The sequence below is a fragment of the Poromitra crassiceps genome, assembly GCF_964638095.1.
Source record: "Poromitra crassiceps genome assembly, chromosome: 12".
Lineage (NCBI taxonomy): Eukaryota > Metazoa > Chordata > Actinopteri > Beryciformes > Melamphaidae > Poromitra > Poromitra crassiceps.
The window spans coordinates 44,302,759-44,324,758 of record NC_139632.1 but is presented as its reverse complement, the minus strand read 5'-3'; the positions used below and the strand labels follow the sequence as shown (position 1 = coordinate 44,324,758).

At 46.2% G+C, this 22,000-nt stretch overlaps 1 protein-coding gene across 3 annotated transcripts in view; it reads left to right on the top strand.

The window, feature by feature from the left end:
* LOC310786586 (3',5'-cyclic-AMP phosphodiesterase 4C-like) overlaps positions 1-21,043 on the top strand; it is a gene marked incomplete at its 3' end in the record, with an annotated part of 22,287 nt that extends 1,244 nt beyond the window's left edge. The window contains exons 2-15 of one of the 3 annotated variants that reach the window (XM_083647815.1): positions 1,158-1,199; positions 4,915-4,951; positions 5,092-5,165; positions 5,522-5,571; positions 6,130-6,242; positions 14,434-14,527; positions 14,980-15,149; positions 15,619-15,717; positions 16,178-16,342; positions 16,459-16,558; positions 16,897-17,051; positions 18,246-18,368; positions 19,583-19,765; positions 20,507-21,043. In XM_083647815.1, the coding sequence (XP_083503941.1) occupies positions 1,158-1,199; positions 4,915-4,951; positions 5,092-5,165; positions 5,522-5,571; positions 6,130-6,242; positions 14,434-14,527; positions 14,980-15,149; positions 15,619-15,717; positions 16,178-16,342; positions 16,459-16,558; positions 16,897-17,051; positions 18,246-18,368; positions 19,583-19,765; positions 20,507-21,043 (1,942 nt within the window). Of the gene's footprint in view, positions 1-1,157; positions 1,200-4,869; positions 4,952-5,091; positions 5,166-5,521; positions 5,572-6,129; positions 6,243-14,433; positions 14,528-14,979; positions 15,150-15,618; positions 15,718-16,177; positions 16,343-16,458; positions 16,559-16,896; positions 17,052-18,245; positions 18,369-19,582; positions 19,766-20,506 lie in introns of all 3 variants that reach the window. The other 2 variants (XM_083647816.1, XM_083647814.1) reach the window with 2 other exon arrangements.
* Between the last annotated feature and the right edge of the window lie 957 nt (positions 21,044-22,000).

Below are 22,000 nucleotides of genomic sequence, written 5' to 3'. Positions count from 1 at the left end.
TTTGGAAGCCTTGGCAACGTCCACAGACTAGTTGTAAGGGGTTTGCAGATGGCAGGAATTCCAAAGCCAAAAGCTAAAGTATTAGCAAAATTCTGCTCGATATCTGTGATAATAGGCAGCCGCCACATATGGAGGAGACGCTGCTTCCTGTATCCATAGACAGATCAGACATGTCAATGAGATTCTGAGCTTGTATGTGCATCTACCACTATTTGTGTTCAAGAATTTCTCTTGTAAAATGTGAACATAAATAAATATATTAAATGTGTGTGTGTGTGTGTGTGTGTGTGTGTGTGTGTCTCTTCTTCTTTTTTCTTTTTTTACTTTTGAAAGTTGGTCAGTCGCGATTCACTTTCTTCTTTCACAGAATGATGTAATAGAACTGTTTGTCTGAAAAACTTCCCCACCATGGTCTTGTTTGTTTACAATAATCATACCAAGGTATCACTATACATTTGACAGTGATACAGTATATTGATGTTTAAAATGCAGCATGTCTACAACAGATGATTCTGTACTGAGGGGGCTTCAGTGGATCCACTCCAGGCGCTGGAGAGATCGACGAATCCCTTCACTTCAGTGTTTCCCCGCTTTCATCATTCTTCAGCAGTGAGCTTCCATAACAAAACAAAGCTCATTGCCACTGCTGCTAAAGAAAATGAGACATTTCAAATGAGAATTCATCTATACTCAGTATGGATCTGTCATTTTGGAATCATATTATGAACAGTTGGAGAGCTACAACCCACACTGCTGCAATTTACACGCGACTGGGGAAACACTGCAGGTTATTTTCAATGTTTCCTTTAAGCCTATCTGGGGCTCTAAGTAGTACAACTCATTAACAATATGTTTTGGGCATCTGGCTTTAAAGAGAGCTTGAGTAGAAGAGACATTTTGCCAGTGTAAACACTAAAGGACTGGGCTCTGGGCTGAAGCCACTTTCAGGTCCATCTATTTATTTATTGATTGATTGATTTTTATAATTTTCTATTCCTCTAAACTTCCAATTGAACAGAAGCTAGATTTGAAGCCACGCTCTTGGATCAAAGCTAGCTTTTCATCCAGTTCCTCTGCAGCAGGTCTGTTTGAAGCCAGACTGACCAAGCTACATTATCGTGTATCATATACACTGTCGCTCCTTTGTTCTCTCAAAGGGAGGAGGGATTGAAGCATTGGGAAGTCAGTTGGCTGCCTCGGTGAGACAAACGTGTGAAGACTGCTGTGTTTTCTCTTTCTATCTCTTTGGGCCGTGCCACCCATTGACTGACTGTATAATAATATCGACGCTTCCTACCGCTTTGCAAAAGTGAAGCCAAAATGTCTTGTTTCCACGAGCTGCCATCTTGTTTGTCACGCCATTTGGAACCCGAGTCTGCACAGTAGCGTCGGGCAGAGCCCCCTCATCCCTCCCACCATCTGGCGGAAAGTTTGAGAGTGGCTGTCACAGCTGTCAATCATGACTTTTTATCATGTCAAATAACTAATTAAAAACAAACTTATCAGAAAAATTTGCACTTTAACATACATCAGCATGATAAGAATTATAAAATGACAAAAAAAACATATTTGGGGAAAATTTGATGTGTACTTTGAAATGTTTTATTTATTTTTCTCATGTCCCCGTCCGCTAACATGGAGGTGGCGGGACTTATGACCTATACATGGGACCGGCCACAAGGGGTGATCGAGATGGTTTGGCTTCACCTTTTGAGCAGAGGTCATGACGTCCATATTTTATACAGTCTATGGTGCCACCTTTCAGGATCCATAACCCCCCTCCAACACCTCCACCCCCCCCCCCCCCCCGGCACAGCTGTTCCTGACCACTGCCTGAACAACACAACCTGAACACTCACCCCCCAAAACCATTACCACTGAATTTTTTGGGGAAAAAAACAAACGGTCCCAGCAAGCATTTTACAAACAGCGACGTGCGTGAAAAAGCCAAGCTCAACGTTAACCAAACAAGCACAAAAAAAATCAGAATATGATAATATGGTATGATGAAAATGAATTAAAACACCATTGGAAAGTGTTTTGCATTGATAAATGTAACAAGGAAGTAGCATTGACTAGGCACTGAACGCTCCCGTGGCCTAGATGCGCATTCCTGGAGCTCCAGAAAATACAGATTTATATGGCTCTTGGTAGACTCAGCCCTCAGTCTTAATCCGTTTCACTCCTGTAAGACTGAGAATATTACTATTTAAATCTTTGCATAACGTTAGGTGGCGCTGTTGGAAGCCTTGCATCGGAGAACCAATCATGAGTGTTGTGGGCGGGCCTGCTTTCTGGGGGCAGTGACGCTCATGCAGAACCAGTGTCTCGCAAAACATCGCCGCGTTTGCGGAGAAACATATTAATCACTTAGAAACAAACATAACCTGTTAATAGGACGTGTTTCATCCGGCCCCGGCGGCTAGAGGTCTTTCCCCCAGCGATAAACCCGACTCCCGAGGCTACGTTACAGAGCCTGCTGATGACTCACAGTAGCAAGCGGACCACTTCCGGGTAGGAAAAATTATTGTAAAATAAACAACAGGTATAAACTCTCTTTGCAGCACATCGGTGTCTTGCTCTATATTGGAACTATGATAAATGGCATTGCCGCTACCAAATAAAATTCTAATAATAAATGTAGGCGTGTCTGCTGCCGGCCGTTCTCGCCGGGCTCTGACAGACAGTTTCTGACAGTGAAATTCCCAGACGTTTGTTGGCGCAGCTCACCAAACGTCTGGGAGCCGAGACTAGGCTCTTGGTGACTTCTGAAGAAAGATGTACCCAGTGTTTAAAACTTGATAATTAAGAGTTGTTTTTGACTTTGAGTGATACCCAGAATTCCCCCCCTCCCCCAACGATTTTTACAGCTGCGTTTTCCCCATGTACATGTAAGTGGAGGGGAAACAGTCTTTTTGTAACCTTGCTTGCAAGATGGATAACCTCGCGAGATCAAAAGAGATTCTCTCGACGTAATCCATCTTGTCATGCACAGGCAGTTAAGATGATTGGCTGAACCATGCCGGCTCGACGAATCAGCGGCAGCCTTAGGCGGGCTTAGGCTCGTCTGGGCAAGTAGTGGGTACATGGTCTTTGTAGTTCTTTTCACTCGTCAACATGGCTGCCGCCGCGGAAGTGACAGGCAGTCTGAATTAAATTGAATGTAACGTTCCCAATTCTATGTATTATATTCTAAAAAACGACCCTCAACATTTGGGAAGGCTAAGCCACACAACTAGTTCGTTATAATCTAACGTCATGCTTCGAAGGAGACTTTACGACGATGAGGACGGTGAGGACTCAATCAATGATAGACTACCGGTCGCAAACCTGACGTCAGAGGCATGGCGATCTGATTGGTTGAAGTTAACACGCACCAGCGGTGATAGACAGATGGGTCATCCAATCACCTGCCAAGTAGCTTGCAAAAAGTGCCCGCCTCCGTCAGCGGGTCGGGTTACTGCATTCCCAGATCGACTGGTTTAGTGAAACGTAATGTGGAGCTAAACCGTCCATCTGGCAGCGTCAGGTTAGTCTTTTTGGGCCTCAGGGCACTGCTGATAAAGAGAGCACTGCTCTCAGTGAGACCCCCCTGAAAGGTTAATAGAGAAAAACACAAAATAGACGCTGACAAATTGCTATCTAGCTAACGTCACTGTTTTGGACGCTGCTCGCTCACGCTAATCCTAACGGCTGTTCTCAGACGTACAGCCAATCATAATGTGTGATGTTGTGACATCATCTATCGCACAGCACCTACACCGTCTTATCAACGTCAAAATGTTTGCTGGCATCACGACCCACAGGACGTGCAGGCTGACCTCTGACCTGCTCTCTCTCTGTCCCGCTGCATGGAGCCACCTGAGGCCTGATAACCCACAGGACGTGCAGGCTGACCTCTGACCTGCTCTCTCTCTGTCCCGCTGCATGGAGCCACCTGAGGCCTGAGTGGTTACTGAGTGCATGTTGTGATCCTGATCCTCCACAGAGCTACACTTGATTTTCTAACAGTCGGCTCAGTTCTGAACGCATGAACAAGTGTTCCTGTTCTTAGAGTTTTAGTTCTGTTCACTTTTCTCAGAACCAGAGCTGCTCAATGGTTGAGTTCAACCTCAGAGGGTGGAGCCAAAGAACATTTTATTTTTTTATTTCATTTTATTTTTTGCGCCAAGTTAGCTAATTAGCAACCTTGAATGGCTGATTATATATTTATGCATTTATATCATATTTATTATATTTTTATAATATTTTTATTTCTAAATCATATCATTTTCACATAAATCACTTTTTTGTACTCCAGGTTTTGTTGTTGTAAGAATGGCTTTTAACTGTTTTTTGTGTGCAAATGAACTCGTCTTTTTCTCATTCATTCATTATGTTGAAGGTCATCCACTAGCTAACTAGCTTAGATAGCTGTAGGCTAGTATGGCTAGTTTGAACCTGAAGGTCAGCTAGGCTAACTAGCTAATCTAAATAACTTAGTATGGTAGGTTGTATTTTCCTGTTAGTATGCTAGGCTTCATAATATATGAACTTCCTCATCTCTTACCTCATGTCTGTTTCACTGCAACATCAGTTTAGCCGTAATTAGGGTTAATTCAACCAATGAGATTATCTCTGCCATTGGGAAATGTTTGTAGACCTAAAACTCTGTCTCCTCTCCTCTTCCTGTATCCAGTGTATTTGATATCCTCCCATGTATTTCTCAGTAGTCATCATTTCAGCCTACTGGAGTATTCCCATGTCATCAATACAATCTTATATATAATATATATACTATAATAATAATATATAATAATATATAATCTTATACTTATCAACAAAGAGGGTTTGGTTCTTCCAGAGGTGGTCTGTCTCACAGCTGCTCAGGTCTTTTTTTCACCGGGCATCTGTGTTTGTCTGTGGTCTTTGCAGGCATGGAGAAGACATGATAGTAACTCCGTTCGCACAGGTGAGTCACACCTTCACCTGTCCTTACACAACGTTCTGTATTGGGGCAGGAAAATAACATTACACCCATGCCTCCAGTATCACTCTAATGTCCATCGCCCATGTCTCTATCTCTCTCTCCCCCCCCCCCCCTCTCTCTAGGTGCTTGCCAGTCTACGAACAGTGAGGACTAACTTTGCTGTTTTGACGCACCAGCAAGATCGTTTAGGCAACAAGTGAGAACAAACTAAATGGACTGACTGACTGACTGACTGACTGACTGACTGGCTGGCTGACTGACTGACTGACTGACTGACTGAATGACTGACTGACTGACTGACTGACTGACTGACTGACTGACTGGCTGGCTGGCTGGCTGGCTGACTGAATGACTGACTGACTGACTGACTGACTGGCTGGCTGGCTGACTGGCTGGCTGGCTGGCTGACTGACTGACTGGCTGGCTGGCTGACTGACTGACTGACTGGCTGGCTGGCTGGCTGACTGACTGACTGGCTGACTGACTGACTGACTGACTTGCTGGCTGTTTTCTTGATATCCCACTAAACAGCCTGTCTGTTGTTGGTTCCAGGCGGTCGTCAGGCAGTAGCCAGCCATCCATGTGTAAACCATGTCCAGCAGGTCAGTCTTCAGTTAACTCTACATCTGACATCACTGTGTGGTTGTGTCAGTCTTCAGTTAACTCTCCATCTGACATCACTGTGTGGTTGTGTCAGTCTTCAGTTAACTCTACATCTGACATCACTGTGTGGTTGTGTCAGTCTTCAGTTAACTCTACATCTGACATCACTGTGTGGTTGTGTCAGTCTTCAGTTAACTCTACATCTGACATCACTGTGTGGTTGTGTCAGTCTTCAGTTAACTCTCCATCTGACATCACTGTGTGGTTGTGTCAGTCTTCAGTTAACTCTACATCTGACATCACTGTGTGGTTGTGTCAGTCTTCAGTTAACTCTACATCTGACATCACTGTGTGGTTGTGTCAGTCTTCAGTTAACTCTACATCTGACATCACTGTGTGGTTGTGTCAGTCTTCAGTTAACTCTACATCTGATGACCTTTTCCATCGTGGTCCAGGAAAAGTGGTTAGCAATAGCCAGATGGTGTATTTTGTTTTGACTAGTCGAGCAGTTACTTAGCTGTAGTTTGGGTTCTGAGCCGTGATGTTTGACCCTCCAGAGGAGCCGTACCAGAAGCTGGCGGTGGAGACGATGGAGGAGCTGGACTGGTGTCTGGACCAGCTGGAGACGCTGCAGACCAGACACTCCGTCAGCGAGATGGCATCCAACAAAGTGAGACCCCACTTCTGACCCCACTGCATACACACTCACTGAGAGGATGGGACTTTGGCCCCGCCCACTCAGGTTTCACTCAACCAATCAGATCTGAGGGCATCCGGGTAGTACAGTGGTAGATCCCCTGCGTACAAACACGAGGGTCGTAGGTTCGAGCCCCCGTGTTACCTCCGGCTTGGTCGGGGCGTCCGTACAGGCACAATCGGACGTGTCAGCGGGTGGGAAGCCAGATTGGTTGGACGGAGGGGAGGGGAGGGGAGGGGAGGGGGGTTTGGGGACTTGATAAAAAAAGAACATTGGTTACACAGAACAGAATGATGCCTGTAACACACACACACACACACACACACACACACACACACACACACACACACACACACACACACACACACACACACACACACACACACACACACACACAGGGTTGTAGTCAATATATTAATTCACATCACTTCAGGCGGTGAATTTGCACTCTTCACTTCTGTCGTCATGGTGATCTCATATATTATTCATGATGAAATCATTCAGAATGAAGGCTCTGTCGTTAGGCTAATGAACACTGAAAGTGAAAGTCACTTCTCATCCTCAGCCTCGTGTGCTTGTTTAAAATGAGACTTTGAGAGTTTTTTTTTCATTTTTCATTTTTATTTCAGTAGATTTTTACACCAGAACTTTTACTTCTACTTCAGTAAAATACCAGCAAAATAGCAGTACTTCTATTGAGTGGGACTAGAGGTCTGCAACCCGACCCATGCGTGAAAAAAAAACAGCAAATGGAAAATGACAACTGGCAAATGGAAAATGTCTTCTAATTTTTTGTTTGTCATTTGTGGATTTTGATGTGGATTTTTTTTATTTCAGTTTCTGAAAAGAAAATAGTATGACCAAAAAAATTCAGTTCACGCTCTCTCTCTCTCTCTCTCTCTCTCTCTCTCTCTCTCTCTCTCTCTCTCTCTCTCTCTCTCTCTCTCTCTCTCTCACACTCACACACACACACACACACAGGAACACCAATCCCTCTGTCTCAGGCAAGGCTATGAATGAGCATGGAGGATTTCCTGCCTTGATGGGAATATCCCATATGTATATATACCCATATGAACTGACAGATGAGAAGAGAAACAACAAAAGACGTCACCCCAGTATTTGTTTCAACACATTTCAGGTTCCGTCAGGTTCCGTCAGGTTCCGTCAGATTCCCTCAGATTCCCTCCGATCCTTCCAGTTGACTGGATTGAGGCGTCTGTTTGCCTTGCTGTCCTCTGTGCTCACGCTGCTCGGACAAACTGACATTATGACAACTGTCTCAGGTGAATGAAGTCGTTGCTTGTTGTCATGGCAACACTGACGTATTATGATCTGAGCGTTCAAACCACAGGTGGCTTGTTGTACGTCACATGACCATGTGGCCCACACAGGTGGCTTGTTGTACGTCACATGACCATGTGGCCCGCATCAGAACTGAAACAGTGTGAACGGGGCCTCTGTGGGGCCTCTCATGACTCATGAATGGAGCCCCCCTCCATTGAAAGAGTTAAGCATCAGCATCTCCTCCCTCCCTCCCCACACACTCCTCCACTCCCACCTCAGCCAATCAGATGCCTTTCCTCCACCCGGCCCCTCAAGCCGGACGAATCAGATTGGACAGAGAAGGGAAACAGCAACTGCAGAGAAGACACACTCTCAGCGAGGAGGGGGGGGGGGGTTCCTCACTCTCACACACACACTCACTCACTCACACACACACACTCACACACACACACACACACACACACACACACACACACACACACACTCTTGCTCACCCCCCCTCTCTGTTTATGTCTGTGTGTGTGAGATAGTTCAAGATTCAAGATTCAAGATTATTTTAATTTGTCCCGAGGGAAATTTGTCTTGGACATACAGGCTGCCACATAGGTACACAGTGCCATAACAAAAACAACAACAAAAAACAATAGTGCATAGCACACCTGGACCCTGTACTACGAAGCTAGTTTAACAGATCCGCGATAAGTCCCTTTGATCTGGTTTGACTGAACAGGATCAAAGCTATCTAGTTTAAGGATACTACGACGCTGGTTTTGTAGTCGATAACTGAAGCTGGGATCTGCCTGTGCACGCGCACGTTTTTCGCTCGTGCACAGGCGCGCGTCCACGCGAAAGAGGTGCGCTAGCCAATCACATTATGAACAGCTGAGTTGATCCAAGCCCACACCCATTTCCACACCCATTTCCTCATTCAGCGCAGCCACAGTGTGATCAGAGATTTTTGCGGATATTTAATGTATCCGCGATTTAATGTCAGAATGAAAATCCGCGTTGGATAGTCTGCTGAAGGGCTGTCTAAAGCAGCAGCTTGTATTCACATCAGTCATTTGATTTACTTTGATCAGCGATTTCTGTCTGATACAGCTGCATTGATACAGGCAGCAGCAACAAATGTAAAAGTGTAATCTCAGTCTATACATTTCCACAATCTGTAAGCCTATTTAGACCATAGATTTAGAAACGCATGCTCAATGAATAATGATCTCTATCACTCATGTGTGTGGTTGCACTGATCGAATAATTCATATATAAAATAGCCTAGTATAAAGCCTAATAGCCTACTATAAAAGAGAAAACTGCTGAACTGAATTGAGACGATGCGGGCATAGTTATCATTGATAAAAACTAGCCTATTTTTGCTCATATATTGGCATACAGCCTACAGGACACAGTTCCAGCTGAAAGATGCAAGAATAGCCTGCATATTTAGTATTGGGGCTATCCCATATTTAAACTAATATCTATATTATATGTATAGGCTTTTCTGGCATGTAGGAGAATATCACCCTCACTCCATTTGAGGGTCCGTTCATGATATGCGCCGCGGTGATTAATAGTGATCATATTTCTCCACGCATCGTTGAGCTGTTAAGACATAAAGTGGTAAGTAGGCTTAATTTAATTATGTAGCCTACAGAGCCACGAATGTTTTGCTTGTTCTATTCTCAGTTGACTGCAATCTATTTTTCATATGGCGATCTTATGAATGGTGAGTGACTCCAGAGAGCCGATATTATATGGGTCTCTCTGAGATTTTGATCTTATCCTCTGAAGCTAACCTGGTCGCGACCAGGTTAGCTTTGCAGCGTCAGTTGCCATGGTGATTGAAAGTTAACTTGCTTTGTAGTACGGCTAAACCAGGTTTAAACTCAAACTTACTCGGATAAGGCATTAAACTAGCTTCGTAGTACAGGCTACAGTGCCGACATGTGCAAACACACAACCAAAGTGCAAACATCAATAATTTACAGTACAATCAACAATACATTACCTATGACCTGAGTTTAGGAGACTGACTGATATGGGGATGAAAGAGTATTTGTATCTGTTGAGGTGTCTTTTTTTGTTCTTGATTGGGACTCTGTAACGCCTGCCAGATGGAAGCAGTTCGTATTCTGAATACAAGACATGAGAGGGGTCAGCAATGATCTTCTTAGCTTGTCTGATTACAGTTTCCTCAAAGAGTATTTGAAGGGTGGGGTGCTCCCTCACCCCCATCACTTTCATTGCAGTATGAGCCAGTCTATTTATTTGTGATTTCAGCTTAACACGTTCACTGCCAATGATGTGTTTTTACGTCAAACAAAATCCAACCGTTCACTGCCAATGACGTGTTTTAACGTAAAAAAAAAATTTTTTTTTTTTTTGACGGTGGGACGTTGATCTAACCCTTTTACGTCTCCTATACCAGAATTGGAGGTATTGAATGTGTATAATCTATTTTACCGACCCACTGAGTGGCGACAGTGCTCTCCTGACTAGAGGAAGGCAAGCAAAAAGCAGTGTCAGGAAGCCATTCTCATGAAAATGGATGGGCGAAAACGCTTTCGTTTTCGCGCTGATTGCTGGCGGTGCGGGATTGCAAATTTGCATAATAGATTACGGGTGGAACACACTTTGAAACACGCAGCATAAATATGACCAGAATCGCAAAAGCTTCATCAAAGCTCTCAACCAAAACTCCAAGAAGCGAGCGAGTCCATCCAGACTTCCTCAAAGAGCGGCCGCGCAGACAGGCACAGCAGCAGCAAAGCAATGAGACTGGTGACGCGAGGTTACAGCAGCAGAAACGAGCTTGTGACACGGCCGCTGCAGCCAAGAAGACACACACGGAGGGAGGAGTTGGAAGCAGAGGGGGGTTTCCTGCTGTTATGGAGGAAATTACTGTTCAAAACTATTGTTTAGATGTCTGACGTCTTACTGATGCCAAAAATGAATGGTTAAAGTGACTGTTCTATCGAATTTCACAAAAAGCCGTTTATCTCAGAATAATTTTTCTGACGCTGAAACCATGCTGTATTCAACTGCTAATGCTTACATAACTACTAACTCTACAAACTAACTCTTTTAGACAGAGAAAGCACACATTCTATTAGTTCTTTTGAGATATTGTGTGTTCACAAAATCTTAGCAGAAAAGAATCCTCGGGTCTTGAAAGATGAGCCAGAATCCTCAAAAAAACCCTCTGGCAGAACCTACCTACAGTAAAAAAAAAAACGGCTGGCAGTGAATGTGTTAAGCGGGACGAGCGGCTGCAGTCACACCCGTTCTCCGTGATGTTCGAGCACATCCCCACCCTGCCTCTCCCTAACCACCCCACCCTGCCTCTCCCTACCCACCCCACCCTGCCTCTCCCTACCCACCCTGCCTCTCCCTACCCACCCTGCCTCTCCCTACCCACCCCACCTCCGGGACAGTGTATGGGACACCGGCAACTTTTTTTTTAATACATATATCCAATGGAGCTCCCTTCTTCTCGCCTGTCCTTCTGACTGAACAGAGAAGCTGTTAGTGAGCAGCTGGTCCTCATCTGAAGTCAGTATGTGTGGATGGAGCCACCTGCCCTGCGTGGGCTGTATGGGATGCTCTTTGTGGGAGACTCCTACAGGTGAGCCATCTGACCTGGCTGCTGGAGCGATCTATTGAGCAGACGCTGCATGGGACTGAATGCTGAAGAGCTCCGCTTGCTTTCTACCTGCCTGTCTGTGACTGGCTGCGCTCTGAGAGAGAGTGAAGCCAACATTATACGTTGCGAGTCCGTGAGTCCGTGTTGCCAACTTGCCGACATATTTAGCTAGTTTTCAGACCGCCCTGGTGACTTTATTTCTCAGAAGTGACTAGCAACAAATCTGGCGACTTTTTCTGACCATGAGAAGCAATGTTAATGTGTTGAATCCCAAAGCTTTTTCCAATAAATTGGTGCGGCTGATGCAGGTTTTCTCTTATCTATGTTTCTCTGCCTGTCTGATGAACACACACAGTGAAGCCCAGATATCAGTCAGATAGCAGCTGATATCAGTCAGCTAGCAGCTGATATCAGTCAGCTAGCAGCAGATATCAGTCAGCTAGCAGCTGATATCAGTCAGCTAGCAGCAGATATCAGTCAGCTAGCAGCTGATATCAGTCAGCTAGCAGCAGATATCAGTCAGCTAGCAGCTGATATCAGTCAGATAGCAGCAGATATCAGTCAGCTAGCAGCAGATATCAGTCAGCTAGCAGCAGATATCAGTCAGATAGCAGCAGATATCAGTCAGCTAGCAGCTGATATCAGTCAGCTAGCAGCAGATATCAGTCAGCTAGCAGCTGATATCAGTCAGCTAGCAGCAGATATCAGTCAGCTAGCAGCTGATATCAGTCAGCTAGCAGCAGATATCAGTCAGCTAGCAGCTGATATCAGTCAGCTAGCAGCAGATATCAGTCAGCTAGCAGCTGATATCAGTCAGCTAGCAGCAGATATCAGTCAGCTAGCAGCTGATATCAGTCAGCTAGCAGCAGATATCAGTCAGCTAGCAGCAGATATCAGTCAGATAGCAGCTGATATCAGTCAGATAGCAGCATATATCAGTCAGCTAGCAGCAGATAGCAGTCAGATAGCAGCAGATATCAGTCAGCTAGCAGCTGATATCAGTCAGATAGCAGCAGATATCAGTCAGCTAGCAGCTGATATCAGTCAGATAGCAGCAGATATCAGTCAGATAGCAGCAGATATCAGTCAGATAGCAGCAGATATCAGTCAGCTAGCAGCTGATATCAGTCAGCTAGCAGCAGATATCAGTCAGCTAGCAGCTGATATCAGTCAGCTAGCAGCAGATATCAGTCAGCTAGCAGCTGATATCAGTCAGATAGCAGCTGATATCAGTCAGATAGCAGCTGCTATCAGTCAGATAGCAGCTGCTATCAGTCAGCTAGCAGCTGATATCAGTCAGCTAACAGCAGATATCAGTCAGATAGCAGCAGATATCAGTCAGCTAGCAGCAGATATCAGTCAGCTAGCAGCAGATATCAGTCAGATAGCAGCAGATATCAGTCAGATAGCAGCTGATATCAGTCAGCTAGCAGCAGATATCAGCGCTCATTTTCCTTCATTCTTGTCCGGTATGAAAAATCAAACTTCCACAGAGCGAGAGAGAGAGAGAGAAGAGAGAGAGAGAATCCATCACAGGAAACATGAAGCCAAACCTTCTGTTTTCTCCTTATTCAGCCCAAATAAAATGTGGGCAGTTTACGTTTAAAAACACCCCAGGTCAGATTAGGCTGAAAATGTGCATGGCGAGGTTATGATCCGGGGGGAGGTTGTGGGCACGTCATCAAGTCCTGGAACTGCCTGGAAGATCCTGGAAAATCCTGGAAAACACCTCACGCCAACACCCCGGGTCGGATTGGAAAAATGGCGTGGCAGTGGGTTATGAGCCGGGGACGCTCATAGGCAGGTTGTATAGTCCTGAAAACCATCTGGACATCACCATCATTTCTGGGCATGGCCAAGCAAAAGACGCAGTTGTAGTGCTTTGTGCCTATTTAACCCGGGGTACTTTGCTCGTAAGTCGTAATCAATAGAATCAATAGAAATCGTCTCCACCATGGATGTTTGTTTATTATACCAAGATATCACAGTTAATTTGACACGGATATGTTGAGGTTTAAAAATGCTACACATGGCGCCTTTAATCTAGTATAAATGTATGTTAAGATGTTTAACTCATTGAGTGCCAGCCACTTTTGGAGAACGGATGCTCCCAGTGCCAGAGTTTCAGAGCGTTTTCAGTGATTTCTCGAGGCCCACAGAATATTGTGTGATATTACTATGTAAACACTGAACACGCACAAAGAACGATGAGACTCTCTTCTATCATCTGCAAAAAAAAGTTTATTGATCCCATTTTCCGTTCTTTAGTTATGAGCCGGAGAAGATAGCTTGATTTAACCAAAAACAGCAATTTTTTTCAAGAAGCTGAGATAATGAGCCTTTTGTGAAATTAAACATTTCAAGCACATCACTGACTCTGAAGCTAATATTTTCTAATGTAGTCACACCTCAAAAATAATTTCCTTCAATAAAACAGTGAAGGCCAGGGAATTTTGTTTGGCAGAATAATATTTTTTAGATGCAACCAGCAGCGCTGGCCCCTGCGTGCGCTGCTGGTTGCAGCTTCTTGCTGGTCTTGATTTGCTGCTGGTGGGCATCGGATATTCTGGCTTGCGTTTGCCAATCCTGTCCTGCTGTCTGGGTCTGTCTGGGTGTTGTGCTGCTCTGCGTGCCCCCCCCCCCCCCCCCGCCTCAACTGCACACTCCTCCTCCGTATGGGAGTGTCTCTGGTGGCTCTCTGCTGAGTTTGCTGTGCACAGTGAAGGGTGCGCGACATCCAGCTTTTTTACAGCGTTCCGCGTGTGTTTGTCACCGGCAACCATGCTTCCAGTTGAGAATAATAACAACTCCACGGCTGATCATGCGGATGTGATGTCGCAACGGACACGGAGCGGCTCAATTGTGGCAGCAGATTGGCTGCTGCAGGCACAGCTACAGTAACGTTATGCTTGATGCATACGGATGCGATGCGATTTCCGTTTCCCCAACGACTTCTTCTTTGTTTTTTCCTTGCCTTTCTGTAATCTGGAGAGCACTGTCGTCACCTAAGGGTTCTGTAAAATAGGTTAGACACATTCAATAGCTCCCATATTGTAAGAGGCGATGTAAGAGGCTTAGATCGACATCCCCCCGTCAAAAAACGCAATTGACGACTTTAGTCGTCTTTGGCACTCTACGTCACTATTTGAATTGACGACTAAAGTCGTCATTGGCACTCAATGAGTTAAAGGCACCCCAGGGCTAATAAGCATGTTTGTGCTTTGTGTCCCTCAGTTTAAGAGGATGCTGAACCGGGAGCTGACCCAGCTGTCAGAGACCAGCCGCTCAGGGAACCAGGTGTCAGAGTACATCTCCAACACCTTCCTAGGTGAGTTAACAACAGATGCACGCACATGCACACACACACATGCACATGCACACGCACACGCACACGCACTCTCTGTGTCTGCTGTGGGACAGGCGACATGTTGAGTCATCATAAACGTTTGTTCACCACAGGTCTTATTTTAGGCATCTAACCAAAATCCCCATTCAAAAATCCCATTGACTTCAAGACGAGGGAAGCGAGCACCATGCTAACTTCTGGGTTGGCCACAAAAATGTCACTGGAGACAAAGTAACCAGGTTCAATCAAATCTAGATACAATCTGGATAAGAGACCACAAGCAACACCCACTACAGGGATGATCAGACCTTAACTGTGTGTGTGTGTGTGTGTGTGTGTGTGTGTGTGTGTGTGTGTGTGTGTGTGTGTGTGTGTGTGTGTGTGTGTGTGTGTGTGTGTGTGTGCGTGCGTGCGTGCGTGCGTGTGTGTTGCAGAGAAGCAGCATGATGTGGAGATCATGTCCCCGCCTCCTAAGGAGAGGGAGAAGAAGAAGAGGCCGATGTGTGAGATCGATGGAGTGAAGAAAGCGACCCACGGCCCCAGCCTGGCACCCTGCATCCCCCGCTTCGGAGTCAGAACCCAGCATGAGAACCTGCTGGGCAAGGTGCTGCCCACACACACGCACGCACACACACACACACACACACACACACACACACACACACACACACACACACACACACACATTCACTCTCACACTCACTCACACACACACACACACACACACACACACACACACACACACACACATTCACACACACATTCACACACACACACACACACACACACACACACACACACACACACACACATTCACACTCACACACACACACACACACACACACACACACACACAAGCACACATGCACACACACACACACACACACACACACACACACATTCACTCTCACACACACACACACACACACACACACACACACACAAGCACACACACACACACACACACACACACACACACATTCACACACACACACATTCACTCTCACACTCACACACACACACACACACACACACACACCGTGTCTCATAGACGTCTTGTCTCATTCCTACAGGAGGTTGATGAGATTAATCGTTGGGGTCTGGATATATTCAAGATAGCAGAATACTCTGGGAACCGGCCGCTGACGGTGGTCATGTACTCCATATTCCAGGTAGGAGGAACATCTAGAACCTCCTTCACTCAACTACAGGGCAGAGAAAGGAGGAGGACAATATCTCTCACAAGCACATAAGCACCTTATGCGGCTGGTAATCATGTTGAAATATTGAATCTTGATGTGTGTCATTTGTGCATGAATTACATCACTGGTCCATAACTTACCTCAAATCATCTCTAAATAACTGTCAAACTAAATGCATCCCTGCAAAACTGTTTACACTTTTCGGATATACTACTGATTTCTATAATGATACAAAGTGTTCCTTTAATGTTGAGACATTTGTGGAATTACTAGAGACTTGTTTTAAAAAAGTGCTCTAATTTATTCATTAAACAGCTGCGCTCACTATTGTATTCAAAATGTGAAGTTGTCGCTGCCAACATAGTGTTTACAATAGAAAAGACTATTAGAATATGACAGACTGATTCAAACAATGACACCCCCCCCTCAGGAGCGGGACCTTCTGAAGTCCTTTCAGATCCCCGCAGAGACCTTCATCACCTTCATGATGACTCTGGAGGATCACTACCACGCCGACGTGGCCTACCACAACAACATCCACGCTGCCGACGTGGTGCAGTCCACCCATGTGCTGCTCTCCACCCCCGCTCTGGAGGTACGAGTGGAACAGTCCGTTTGAATGAATGAACGAATGAATGAATGAAGACACAAAAGAGTTGTGTTCAAGGTTCCAGTGTCCTGCGCTGAATGAGGCTGTTCTCTGTCCTCCAGGCCGTCTTCACAGACCTGGAGATCATGGCCGCTCTGTTCGCCAGTGCCATCCATGACGTCGACCATCCAGGAGTCACCAACCAGTTCCTCATCAACACCAGTAAGGTTCCTCCATCAGACAGCTGGGGACAGATGCATTGAGTTTGACTGAGAGAGAACAAGGAAGACACTTTGGAACACCTTAGAACACATTAGAACATTTAAACTTTAGAACACTTTCAAACACTAAAATAGTTTAGAACATTTCAACATATTTTAGAACACATTAAAAACCTGCATTAAGCGATTTCAGACTCTGTAACCAATCCTGAAACTAGCGTGTGCTCCGTGGAGATTTCCGTGAGATGTGATAATATAAACAAGCGGTTTATATGATAACAAACAGTTTGTTGATTAGTACAGTTCCAAACCTGCCCGTCTTCACCTGCCTCTGTCCAGGTTCAGAGCTGGCTCTGATGTACAACGACGCCTCGGTGCTGGAGAACCACCACCTGGCCGTGGGCTTCAAGCTGCTGCAGGAGGACAACTGTGACATCTTCCAGAACCTCGGCAAGAAGCAGAGGGACTCACTCCGCAAGATGGTCATCGACATGGTGAAAGATGACACACAGATTCTTTCTCTACTAGTGTGACATTACAGCATGTTTTTCCATGTATATTTAGCTCACAGTTCAGTATGGTTAGCAGTTTATATTTAGCTCACAGTTCAGTATGGTTAGCAGTTTATATTTAGCTCACAGTTCAGTATGGTTAGCAGTTTATATTTAGCTCACAGTTCAGTATGGTTAGCAGTTTATATTTAGCTCACAGTTCAGTATGGTTAGCAGTTTATATTTAGCTCACAGTTCAGTATGGTTAGCAGTTTATATTTAGCTCACAGTTCAGTATGGTTAGCAGCGCAGACATTTCAGAGCTGTTGATGGACACACTGGCTGTTGCCAGGATCAAACTCCTGACCATCAGTTGGCTTTTTCTAGCCACTAAGTCACTTTTCAAAACTCTCGTAACGGACAAGCCCGTCTTTTATTGTCACACGAACACCACAACACATGCATGCGGCCACAACACACTCATGCTGACGGTGGCCGGTGAAAAGTGTCCTCTGCATTTAACCCATGTAGGCATGTCCTTTCCTCCGAGGGGCAGGCCAGGAGCAGTGGTCGCTTTCTCGTACAGCGCCCGGGGACCAACTTCGGATGTTGTCGTCACTGGTCGGATGACGATGACGATCTGATCTTCTGCATGTTTTTAGTGGGGGGGTTATATATACGGAGGAACCCCCTGGGGGGAGCACGGGGAGAACATGCAAACTCCACACAGACAGAAAGGCCCTTACGACGAGATAACACACCTGGGCAGTAGGCACTGAAGATATGGGGGGGAACACAACCACAGCGCTCACAGTGTCCCAGGCGAGAATCGAACTCAGGACCTTCTAACTGTGAGGCGACAGCGCTACCGACTGCCCCACCGTACCCCGTTCTAGCTAGCAGCTGGTTCATGCTTCACATGGAAACAGTTGTGATAGAGGGCACATGGTCAAAAAGATCTAACTCTGCTCATAATGACTGGGCATGCATTTGGGAATCGCACACAAAGTTGTGACAACACAGCAGTTGCGTAAACACACCTCAGTTTGCACATGGGCAGAAAGCATAAAGCAGCCATGACTCGTAAACACACCTCAGTTTGCACATGGGCAAAAAGCATAAAGCAGCCATGACTCGCCATCTCGTTAACCCAGCTTGACTGCTGACGATACACGTGTGTGTTGTTGTCCCTGCTAGGTGCTGGCCACTGACATGTCCAAACACATGAACTTCCTGGCGGACATGAAGACCATGGTGGAGACCAAGAAGGTGACCAGTCTGGGAGTCCTGCTGCTGGACAACTACTCTGACCGCATCCAGGTTAGAGCGCCCCCTGCTGGCCTGCAGGCCTGAGACTGATGGGAAGTCAGAATAAACCTAGTGAGCAGTGTGCCGCAGTCATATCTACACACCACTTTACAGACGACAGGCAAATTAAATACATACTAAATACCGGTAGTTACTAAATAGTATACAGTTAATATACAGTATTAGTAATATAGTATTCATACTACATACTAAGTTGTATAGTAGTCTTAACCACAGTACATGCTGTCTTCGAAACAGTGTGCAGTAATCATACCTACATGCTATCTACTAAATAGTGTGCAGTCCTAATATACGTGATCAATAAATGATCAGAATCACTTTAACTGACAAATCCAATAAATAGACAAGGAGTAGCCTTGATTAGACTGATGCAGACTTACTGACAGCTAACATAGTACACACAGCACACAACAGACTGTAGACAGTAGTACAGTACATACTGACAGACATGGTAGTAGACTACAGGACTTCACATACAGTACAGTGCAAAACGTGCGGACAGTAGATTGTACATGTCAATCTACATGTAAAAATCTAAATATCCTTCACAATTAATAGTTATCAATACATATTCCAACATAATCTGATATCATAGTGCTGTAAACTTTTTTTTTAAATTCCAATATACTCAAAAATGACCAAAACAGACAAATGACTTCCTGTCTTTCTGGGAGCAGCCTGTTCCCCTTTATGGAACATACAGCATTTAGCATGTCAAAGTGCTGCCACCTGCTGGAGACATTGTGGCTGTTACATCTGTATACAACTGAAGTCTTCTACATAAAGATTGTAACGTTACTGGCAGAATCAGGACAGAGCGAAGGAAAACTGCCTTCAGCTGTTAATCACTAAACAAGTGAAACTGTAGTCACATGTATTAGATTTCCTTATTTCCCCTTGATTCATGCAGATCTGTTTGATGAATGTGTTTTGTAACATTTCTGCACTTTCTTTACTTCAAGATTATTTGTTTTCAGTATTGTTTTGCTGTTTTACAGTTTGCATTTCTGGTTCATTCAGAACAAACAGAAGAAGAAGCAGTGGGTAGTTAGCATGAGCAGTGATAGCCACCATGACTGAAAACAGACACTCAAACTACATCAACAGAAACTCAGAGGAAGAAGACGTCACAGTAACAAAACTAATTGGGGAACTTGAGTATTGGCCACTCTGACAGTATCATCGTTATACATGTTGTGGTCCAGGTCCTGCAGAACATGGTGCACTGTGCCGACCTGAGCAACCCCACCAAACCTCTGGAGCTTTACCGGCAGTGGACCGACCGCATCATGGTGGAGTTCTACACCCAGGGAGACAGAGAGAGGGACAAGGGCATGGAGATCAGCCCCATGTGTGACAAAGACAACGCCTCCATAGAGAAGAACCAGGTACAGTACTACCTGCTGCTGCTGCTGACACACTGGGACCTGAGGGGGGAACACACAGGAGCCTGGAGGGTTTCTGACAATCTCGTTAAAAGAATATATTATCGTGGCTATGAGTGTGCAACCTCCTTTCTTCACACTTGCATATTAGGCAGAACATTATTTTGTAGCAGATAGGTCTTATTGACCAGTAGTAGTAGTATTGTCATTATTATTATTGTTATTAAAGTTGATGTGCAAGTTATGTCGGGAAGACCTAATGCCACCCACCAACCTAGTTGAGTCAGTGTTCCCAACTTAAAGGAGCTATTAGTGCTGTTAGCTCGCTCAAAAAATTGCTAGAAGTCGGCGGTAGACGACATATGATAATTTGCATATGAATGTATAACCTACAGTCCCCACTCGCAGTGGAGGGAGGAGGGCTGCACTGTGTACAAGCAAGTTGGGCGAATCAGCATTTGTCACTTGTCGCTTTTCAGAAACAAAGCCACCAGGGCGGCTCTGAAAAGTAGTTAAAAATAGCGACAAAGTCGCCAAGTTGGCAACACTGATTTGAGTTATGAACATTTTCCCTCTTTTTCAGAGAACCAATCAAAGTTAGCCGACTCTTTCCCTCTCTTTCAGTATAGGGAGTATATACATGTCACGTGCTGCTCACAGTCTCTGCTGCTGTCATCCCAGTCGCTTTTGAAATTAGTTTTCATTTCAACCTTCTCTCCTGATTGTTGTTGTTTTTGTCGTTAGGTGGGGTTCATTGACTACATCGTCCACCCTCTATGGGAGGCGTGGGCAGACCTGGTGCACCCTGACGCCCAGGACATCCTGGACATGCTGGAGGACAACAGGGAGTGGTACCAGAGCATGATCCCCCGCAGCCCCTCCCCCCGCAGCCCCGAGGCGTGCCACGCCGAGGGGGGGCCGGGCGCTGGGGGGGCTGCCCCCTCAGGGGGAGTGGTCGGGGACAAATTCCAGTTTGAACTCACCCTGGAGGAAGAGGAGGAGGAGGGGGAGGAGGGGGAGTCGGACCTGGACAGCCCCCCCGAGGAGGAAGAAGAGGAGGAGGCTCGGCCCGGCTCCTCCTCACCCCCCTCTCTCTCCCCGGACCCCCACAGTGTCAGCAACAGGTACCGCCCCCCCTCACCCCACCCGGGCCGCACCCTCGGCCAGGCCACCATGTCAGTGCGGAGCCCCCACCCACACCGGACGCTGGAGCGGGTCGACAGGGACAGAGACCTGAGCCAGGAGGGCGAGGGCGTAGCCTGCCTGCGCCTGGGCACGTAACACCCAGCACCACCCAGCACCACCCGCACACCGCTCACACCCCACCTCACATCCCCAAACACAAGTGCCGTCAGGAGGGAGGAGGAGGACGAGGAGGGAGGGGCGGGGGCAGGCCTCTTCCCAATAAAGTCTGTAATCACCACAGTCCCTTTACACTGGAGACGCATCGGCTCGCTCTGGACCGCCCGCAGAGGGACTGTCCCCCTCTGCTCTGGACCGCCCGCAGAGGGACTGTCCCCCTCTGCTCTGGACCGCCCGCAGAGGGACTGTCCCCCTCTGCTCTGGACCGCCCGCAGAGGGACTGTCCCCCTCTGCTCTGGACCGCCCGCAGAGGGACTGTCCCCCTCTGCTCTGGACCGCCCGCAGAGGGACTGTCCCCCTTTGCTTCAGTGTTTTAAATCTTGTCAAACAAGAAGAATCGTTTCCGCCTCTTCGGCCTGAATGGCCTTCATGTCCCGTCCCGCTTTGTTGTGGCTTCAGCTGGGAGTGTCCCACACACACACACACACACACACACACACACACACACACACACACACACACATACACACACACACACACACACACACACACACACACACACACACACACACACACATACACACACACACACACACACACACACACACACACACAAAGCCCGTCCAGGTCTGCTGACCAGAAGAAAAGGAACAAAAAACGTAGATGTCTTCCTCAAAGAACTGTTTGTGACATTCAGACGTGAGCGGCAGATGAGGATGGCGGCGGTGCGACAGGGTCTTGGAGATTATTTTTGAAATTGTTGAATTCAGTTGGTGTGAGTATGATTTATTTTAGCTTGAGAATGATGTGAATGATGAATCATTTTACCAAATACAGGCTGTAGATGAGAATCGACCGACCTAAACCTCAGGGTATGAAGAGAAAATAATTCTAATGTAGCACACAGTGGGTTGCCACAGACACTAAACTGAAATA